Below are 8,534 nucleotides of genomic sequence, written 5' to 3'. Positions count from 1 at the left end.
TGACGAGGGCGGAGCTTCCCCCAAGGTTCTGATCCAGTTCCGGTTCCAGTTCATTTCCGGTCCTGGTCCATTTCCGGTTCCGGTTCCAATCCGGTCCCGGTCCATTTCCGGTTCCGGTCCATTTCCAATCCTAGCCAAGCTGCAGCCGCTGGTACCGGACGGGGGGGGAGCTCCCCGAGGTTCTGATCCAGTTCTGGTCCCGGTCCATTTCCCATTCCGGTTCTGATCCGGTTCCGGTCCCGGTCCATTTCCGGTTCCGGTCCATTTCCAGTTCCGGTTCTGATCTGGTTCCGGTCCCGGTCCATTTCCGGTTCCGGTTCCAATCCGGTTCCGGTCCATTTCCGGTTCCGGTCCATTCCCGGTTCCGGTTCTGATCCGGTTCCGGTTCTGATCCAGTTCCGGTCCCGGTCCATTTCCGGTCCCGGTCCATTTCCGGTTCCGGTCCATTCCCGGTTCCGGTCCATTTCCGGTTCCGGTTCCAATCCGGTTCCGGTCCATTCCCAGTTCCGGTCCATTTCCGGTCCTAGCCCAGGTGCAGCTGCTGGTGCCAGACAGGGGCGGAGCTCCCCTGAGGTTCTGATCCGGTTCCGGTTCCGATCCCGGTCCATTTCCGGTTCCGATCCGGGTCCATTTCCGGTTCCGGTTCCGTTCCTAGCCCAGGTGCAGCCGCTGGTGCCGGGCGGGGGCGGAGCTTCGTCCCCTGGGTGTGTCCCCGCAGGGGCGGGGCCGGGCGGGGCCCCTCAGGTGAGCCCCGGGGGCGTGGCCTCGCCCAGGCCCCGCCCCCCCGCGCCTCCGGCAGGGCGGGGCCTTCCTCCCGCCCCTCCCCCTCCCCGAACGCCCCTCCCCCTCCCCCTCCAGGTGGGCGTGGCGGTGCTTGAGGAAGGCGGAGCCGTAGCTGAAGGTGCGGCCGCACTCGGAGCAGGTGAGGGGGGCCACGCCCACCTGGGCCACGCCCACCTGGGCCACGCCCACCGGGGACACACCCAGGGGAGAGGGGGGGTCTGAGTTATCCAGGTGAGCCCCGCCCACCTGAGCCCCGCCCACCTGAGCCCCGCCCATTTGAGCCCGCCCACTTGAGCCCCGCCCAGGTGAGTGGGAGGATCTGAATTCCCCAGGTGAGCCCCGCCCAGGTAAGCCCCGCCTACCTGAGCCCCACCCAGATAAGCCCCGCCCATTTCAGCCCCACCCAGGCAAGCCCCGCCCACCTGAGCCCCGCCCAGGTGAGTGGGAGGATCTGAATTCCCCATTTCAGCCCCGCCCATTTCAGCCCCGCCCATTTCAGCCCCGCCCACCTGAGCCCCGCCCAGATAAGCCCCACCCACCTGAGCCCCGCCCACCTGCCCCGCCCCGCAGCAGCGGCGCCGTCCGGAGCGCGGCCGCTTGACCCGGCCACACCCCCGGGAGTGACCGCAGGAGGAGGGGGCGTGGCCCGGGTGGGCGTGTCCCGGGTGGGCGTGTCCCGGGTGGGCGTGGCCCGGGTGGGCGTGGCCGCAGGGCGGGTCCCGGGGGCGGGGCCAGCCGTGCAGCCGCAGGTGAGCGTTGCGGTTGGAGCTGCGCGTGAAGCTCTTGCCGCAATCCGGGCAGCGGAACGGTTTATCCGCCTGGCCACGCCCACCGGGCCACGCCCACCCGGGATCCGCCCGCTCAGGCCACGCCCACCGCGGCCACGCCCTCCCCGGCCACGCCCACCGCGGAGCAGAGGGGGGGAGGGGAGAGGGGGGGAGGGGGAGGGGAGGAAAAGGGGGCGGAGCTGGAGGGGGGGCGGGGCTTCGTCTTCGTCTTCGTCGTCCTCGGCGTCGTCATCGGGGCCGCTCGGGGCGGGGGAGTCTGGGAAATGGGGAGAAAAACGGGGAAATTGGGAAAAGTGGGGAGAAAAACGGGGAAATTGGGGAGAAAAACGGGGAAATTGGGAAAAGTGGGGAAATTGGGGAGAAAAACGGGGAAATTGGGAAAAGTGGGGAAATTGGGAAAAATGGGGAGAAAAACGGGGAAATTGGGAAAAATGGGGGAAATTGGGAAAAGTGGGGAATTGGGGAGAAAAACGGGGAAATTGGGAAAAATGGGGAAATTGGGAAAAGTGGGGAAATTAGGGAAATTGGGGAAATTGGGAAAAATGGGAAAAATGGGGAAATGGGGAAAAAATGGGGAGAAAAATGGGGAAATTGGGAAAAATGGGGAAATTGGGAAAGTGGGGAAAAATGGGAGAAATGGGGAAATTGGGAAAATGGGGGAAAAATGGGGGAAAAATGGGGAAATTGGGAAAAATGGGGAAATTGGGAAAAATGGGAAATTGGGAAAAATGGGGGAAAATGGGGAAATTGGGAAAAATGGGGAGAAAAACGGGGAAAATGGGAAAATGGGGAAATTGGGAAAAATGGGGAAAAATGGGAGAAATGGGGAAATTGGGAAAAATGGGGAAATTGGGAAAAAATGGGGAGAAAAACGGGAAATTGGGAAAAATGGGGAAATTGGAAAAGTGGGGAAATTGGAAAAATGGGGAGAAAAACGGGGAAATTGGGAGAAAAACGGGGAAATTGGGAAAAATGGGGAAATTGGGGAAAAATGGGGAAATTGGGAAAAATGGGGAAAATGGGGAAATTGGGGAGAAAAACGGGGAAATTGGGAAAAGTGGGGAAATTGGGAAAATGGGGAAAATGGGGAAATTGGGGGAAAAATGGGAGAAATGGGGAAATTGGGAAAAATGGGGAAAATGGGGAAATTGGAAAAATGGGGGAAAAATGGGGAAATTGGGAAAAATGGGGAAATTGGGGAGAAAAACGGGGAAATTGGGAAAAAATGGGGAAATTGGGGAAAGTGGGAATTGGGAAAAAATGGGGAAATTGGGGAAAAATGGGGAAAAATGGGAGAAATGGGGAAATTGGGAAAAGTGGGGAAATTGGGAAAAGTGGGGGAAAAATGGGGAAATTGGGGGGAAATTGGGAGAAACAAGAGGAAATTGGGAAAAATGGAGAAAATGGGGTAAAAAAGGGGGGAAATGGGGAAAAATGGGGAGAAATGGGAGGAAATTGGGGAAAAAAAATGTGAAAAAAAGGGGGGAAATTGCGGGAAATTGTGAAAAAATTGGGGGGAAATGGGGAGAATGGGGGGAAATGGGGGAAAAATGGGGAAAATGGGGGAAATGGGGAAATAATTGGAGGGAAATTGGTTAAAAATTGTGTGAAAAATGTAGAAAAATGGGGGGAAAACAGAGGAGGGAAAGGGGGGAAAATGGGGAAAATTGGGGAAAAATAATTTGGGAAAACGGAAAAAAATAGAGGAAAAATGGGGGAGGAAAGGGGGGAAAAAATGGGGGGGAAATTGGGGAAAAATGTGTAAAAAAATGGGAAAAATGGGAAAAAATGTGGAAAAAATTGTGGAAAAATGTGGAAAAATGGGAAAAAAATGTGGAAAAAATTGGAAAAATGGGAAAAAAAAGGGAAAAAAGGGAAATTGTGGGAAAAGGGGAGAAAGGGGAGGGTGGGGGTCGCTCACCTGCCGGGGCCACCCGGAGGATTTCCCACTCCTTGGAGTCGTTGGGGTCCGGGACCCCCAAATCCTCCTCGGGCTCCAGGCGGGAAACGATGTTGGGCTTGGGAATGGGAAATCTGGAGCAGGGAAATAAAATAAAAATAAAAATAAAAATAAAAATGAAAATAAAAATAAAATTGAAAATAAAAATAAAATTGAAAATAAAAATTGAAAATCAAAATCAAATTGAAAATAAAAATTGAAAATAAAAATGAAAATCAAAATCAAATTGAAAGTAAAAATTGAAAATTAAAAATAAAAATAAAATAAAATTGAAAATAAGAATTGAAAATAAAAATCAAAATGAAAATAAAATTGAAAATGAAAATAAAATTGAAAATAAAAATTGAAAATCAAAATCAAAATCGAATTGAAAATAAGAATTGAAAATAAAAATCAAAATCAAAATAAAATTGAAAATAAAAATTGATAATAAAAATAAAAATAAAAACGAAATTAAAAATGGAAATAAAAATAAGAATTAGAAAGAAAATAAGAAGAATAAGAATAAGAATTAAAATGAAAATAAGGAAAAACAAAAATAAAAATCAAAATAAAAATGAAAATAAAAATGAAAATAAAGATGAAAATAAAAATAAGAATAAAAAAGTAAATAAGAAGAATAAGAATAAGAATAAGAATAAGAATAAGAATAAGAATAAGAATAAGAATAAGAATAAGAATAAGAAAAAGAATAAGAATAAGAATAAAAAGAATGAAAATGAAGATGAAAATAAGAAGAAATTAAAATAAAAATAAGAATAAAAGTAAAAATGAAATAGAAATGAAAATAAAAACAAGAACAAGAAAATATAAATGAAAATAAAAATAACAATAAGAAAATAAATAAGAATAAAAATAAGAATAAAAGTAAAAAGGAGAAAAGAAAAGAAAAGAAAAGAAAAGAAAAGAAAAGAAAAGAAAAGAAAAGAAAAGAAAAGAAAAGAAAAGAAAAGAAATTAAAAGCAAATAATGTAAAATAAAATAATAAACCAAATGTAAAATACAGTAAAACAATCAAATAGAAATGAAAAGTTAAATTAAAATAACAAAACATAATAAATACAAAGAAAACAAAATAAACCAAATAAACTTTAAATTCCATTTAAAATCTCAACGCGGCAGAGCCGGATTTGATCCCAATTTTATTTTTTGGGAGCTGATTTTGGGATGGGAGGGGGGGATTTTGGGGCCCATTTGGAGCTGATTTTGGGCTGATTTTTGGGCTGATTTTGGGCCAAATTTGGGGCTTTTTGGCTGATTTTGAGCGTGATTTGAAGCTCATTTGGGGCTGATTTTTGGGCTGATTTTGGGCTGATTTTGAGCTGATTTAGGATCAATTTTGGGCTCATTTTGGGACTGATTTGGGATCAATTTTGGGCTGATTTTGGGCTGATTTTGGATCAATTTTGGGTTGATTTTGGGCTGATTTGGGGTCGATTTTCGGGCTGTTTTAGGATCAATTTTTGGGCTGATTTGGGCTCATTTTGGGGCTGATTTGGGCTCAATTTTGGGCTGATTTGGGCTCAATTTTGGGCTCATTTTGGGGCTGATTTGGGCTCATTTTGGGGCTGATTTGGGCTCAATTTTGGGCTCATTTTGGGCTGACTTTGGGCTGATTTGGGATCAATTTTTGGGCTGTTTTAGGATCAATTTTTGGGCTGATTTGGGCTCATTTTGGGGCTGATTTGGGCTCATTTTGGGGCTGATTTTGGATCAATTTTGGGGCTGATTTGGGCTCATTTTGGGGCTGATTTGGGCTCAATTTTGGGCTCATTTTGGGCTGATTTTGGGCTGATTTGGGGTCGATTTTTGGGCTGTTTTAGGATCAATTTGGGGCTGATTTGGGCTCATTTTTGGGCTGATTTTGGATCAATTTGGGGCTGATTTGGGCTCATTTTTGGGCTGATTTGGGCTCATTTTGGGGCTGTTTTAGGATCAATTTTTGGGCTGATTTGGGCTCATTTTGGGCTGATTTGGGCTCATTTTGGGCTGATTTTGGATCATTTTTGGGCTGATTTTGGGGCTCACCCAGCAGCATCAGGGACTCGTAGCTCTCCTGCATGGTGCCGGTACCGGTTCCGCTCCAGGTTCCGTTCCCGGTTCGGTTCCTCTCCCGGTTCCGGTCCCGGTTCTTCTCCCGGTTCCTCCCCTGGTTCCTCTCCCGGTTCCTCTCCCGGTTCCTCCCCTGGTTCCGTTCCCGCTCTCGTTCCCGGTTCGGTTCCCGGTTCCGCTCCCGGTTCCTCCCCTGGTTCCGTTCCCGGTTCGGTTCCTCTCCCGGTTCCTGCTCCCGGTTCCGGTCCCGGTTCTTCTCCCGGTTCCTCCCCTGGTTCCGTTCCCGCTCTCGTTCCCGGTTCGGTTCCCGGTTCCTCCCCTGGTTCCTCTCCCGGTTCGGTTCCCGGTCCCGGTCCCGGTTCGGGCCCCCCGGGGTCCCCCCGGTTCCGGAGCCGTTCGGGGGCCCCGGGGCTGCCCCGGTTCGGTTCCCGGTTCCGCTCCCGGTTCGGTTCCGGTTCCTCTCCCGGTTCGGTTCCCGGTTCCGGTCCCGGTTCGGGCCCCCCGGGGTCCCCCCGGTTCCGGAGCCGTTCGGGGGCCCCGGGGCTGCCCCGGTTCCGCTCCCGGAGGCTCCGCCCGGGCCGGATGGAGCCGCCGCCGCTGACCCGGGAAGTTCCGCCCCTGCCGGCGGCCGCGGCCCCTCCTCTTCCTCTTCATCATCATCATCATCCTCATCATCCTCATCCTGTTCTCCTCTTCCTCTTCATCATCATCAACATCCTCATCATCCTCATCCTGTTCTCCTCTTCATCATCATCATCTTCATCCTCATCCTGCTCTTCTCCTCTTCCTCTTCATCATCATCATCTTCATCCTCATCCTGCTCTTCTCTTCTTCCTCTTCATCATCATCATCTTCATCCTCATCCTGCTCTTCTCCTCTTCCTCTTCATCATCATCATCAACATCCTCATCCTGTTCTCCTCTTCCTCTTCATCATCATCATCATCTTCATCCTCATCCTGCTCTTCTCCTCTTCCTCTTCAACATCATCCTCATCATCTTCATCCTCATCTTCATCCTGCTCTTTTCCTCCTCCTCCTCCTCTTCCTCATCATCTTCATCTTCATCCTCATCCTGCTCTCCTCCTCCTCCTTCTCATCTCCTCCTCCTCATCCTCTTCATCATCTTCATCTTCATCCTGCTCTCCTCCTCCTCCTCATCTTCCTCATCATCTCCTTCTCCTCCTCCTCATCTTCATCTTCATCCTGCTCTCCTCCTCCTCATCTTCCTCATCATCTCCTTCTCCTCCTCCTCATCTTCATCTTCATCTTCATCCTGCTCTTCTGCTCCTCCTCTTCATCTTCATCCTCATCTTCTCCTCCTCATCTTCATCCTCCTCCCGTTCTCCATCTTCATCCTCAGCCAGCTTTTCTCCTCCTCCTCATCTTCACCTTCCTCTTCTCCTCCTCCTCTTCTTCATCCTCCTCTTCTTCATCCCCATCCCTTCCTCCTCCTCCTCATCTTCATCCTCTTCTTCATCCTCCTCTTCCTCATCCCCATCCTCCTCTCTTCTTCATCCCCATCCCGCTTTTCTCCTCCTCTTCCTCATCCTCCTCTCCTTCATCCCCATCCCTTCCTCCTCCTCCTCCTCCTCTTCATCCTCCTCATCCTCATCCTCCTCATCTTCATCCCTACCCCACTCTCCTCTTCCTTCTCATCTTCATCCTCCTCTTCATCCCCGCCCCCCTCTTCTCCTCCTCATCCTCCTCCTCCTCCTCCTCTTCATCCCCATCTCTTCCCCCTCCTCCTCCTCCTCCTCCTCTTCATCCTCCTCCTCCTCATCTTCATCCCTACCCCACTCTCCTCTTCCTTCTCATCTTCATCCTCCTCTTCATCCCCGCCCCCCTCTTCTCCTCCTCATCCTCATCCTCCTCCTCATCCTCCTCATCTTCATCCCCATCCCTTCCTCCTCCTCCTCCTCTTCATCCTCCTCTTCATCCCCGCCCCCCTCTTCTCCTCCTCATCCTCATCCTCCTCCTCATCTTCATCCCCATCCCTTCCTCCTCCTCCTCCTCCTCCTCTTCTTCATCCTCCTCTTCATCCCCGCCCCCCTCTTCTCCTCCTCATCCTCATCCTCATCCTCATCTTCATCCCCATCCCTTCCTCCTCCTCCTCCTCCTCCGGGCAGCTCCGAGCGGGGCACGGGGGAAGCACAAAAGGCCTTGAAGGCCCAAAGAAATGAAAAATGAGGAAGAGGAAGAAGAGGAAGAAGAAGATGAAGAGGAAGAGGAAGAAGAGGAAGAAGAGGAAGAAGAGGAGGAAGAAGAGGAGGAAGAAGAAGAGGAAGAAGAGGAAGAAGAGGAATCCGAACCCTCAAAATGCCGGCGGCAGCCATGAGGCCGCCAGGCGGGAAATCTCCCCTCAGAGCGGCGCTGGCCAATCAGCGCGCGGCTACGAGGAGTGACGGCCGATTCAACCAATCAGAGCGAGCGGTGGGGTTCGGGCGGGAAAAACCGGCCAATGGCAGCGATTGGAGGGCGGGGCCGCGCCGTGGGTATATAAAGGGGGTCTGTGAGGGGGAGAGGGGCTTGCCTGAAAATGGCGGGGGAGGAACGGGCTGGGAATGGCCGGGAATGGCCGGGAATGGCCGGGAAAGGTCGGGAATGGCTCGGGAATGGCTCGGGAATGGCTCGGGCCGGGCAGGAGGCCAAGGAACCGCCGCGGGTGAGTCGGGGATGGAGCAGGGACCCCCCAGCAGCCGGGACAGGACTCAGGGGATGCCCTGGAGCCCGCGGGGAAGGCCCCGGAGCGGCCTGGAAGTGGCTCCTGGCGGGAATCCCGGCCTGATCCCTGAGGGGATTCACAAGATTCCAGCGTTTTTCGGTGAAATTCCTCCTCCTCCTCCCCGGAATTCCCACCCGGGCTGGAGCCAATTTAATCGGGTTTAATCACTGGATGGAGCCCCGAGAGCTCCTTTGGAGCTGTTCCACCTTCACCAGGTTCTCCCCCCAC

At 51.2% G+C, this 8,534-nt stretch overlaps 1 protein-coding gene across 1 annotated transcript; it reads right to left on the bottom strand.

The window, feature by feature from the left end:
- Positions 1-5,088: 5,088 nt before the first annotated feature.
- On the bottom strand, positions 5,089-7,258 carry LOC131574527 (S-antigen protein-like). Its single transcript, XM_058829006.1, has 3 exons — positions 7,218-7,258; positions 5,532-6,278; positions 5,089-5,143 (listed from the first exon to the last, which is right to left on the bottom strand). The coding sequence occupies exons 1-3, from the start codon at positions 7,256-7,258 to the stop codon at positions 5,089-5,091; spliced, it is 843 nt and encodes a 280-aa protein (XP_058684989.1).
- Positions 7,259-8,534: the final 1,276 nt, after the last annotated feature.

This window comes from Poecile atricapillus, unplaced genomic scaffold (genome assembly GCF_030490865.1).
Source record: "Poecile atricapillus isolate bPoeAtr1 unplaced genomic scaffold, bPoeAtr1.hap1 scaffold_372, whole genome shotgun sequence".
Lineage (NCBI taxonomy): Eukaryota > Metazoa > Chordata > Aves > Passeriformes > Paridae > Poecile > Poecile atricapillus.
The sequence above is the reverse complement of the archived record's forward strand: the minus strand, read 5'-3'. Positions and strand labels throughout refer to the sequence as shown.

Bases quoted from the DNA above. Each gene is read 5' to 3' on its own strand.
- LOC131574527 (XM_058829006.1), bottom strand. From the start codon at position 7,258: ATGAAGAGGAGGATGAAGATGAGAAGGAAGAGGAGAGTGGG. The intron at 6,279-7,217 runs GTAGGGATGAAG...ATGATGAAGAGG, and splicing joins AGAAGGAAGAGGAGAGTGGG to AAGAGGAGAACAGGATGAGG. The intron at 5,144-5,531 runs TCCAAAATCAGC...ATCCCAAATCAG, and splicing joins CAAAATCAGCCCAAAAATGA to CCCAAAGTCAGCCCAAAATG.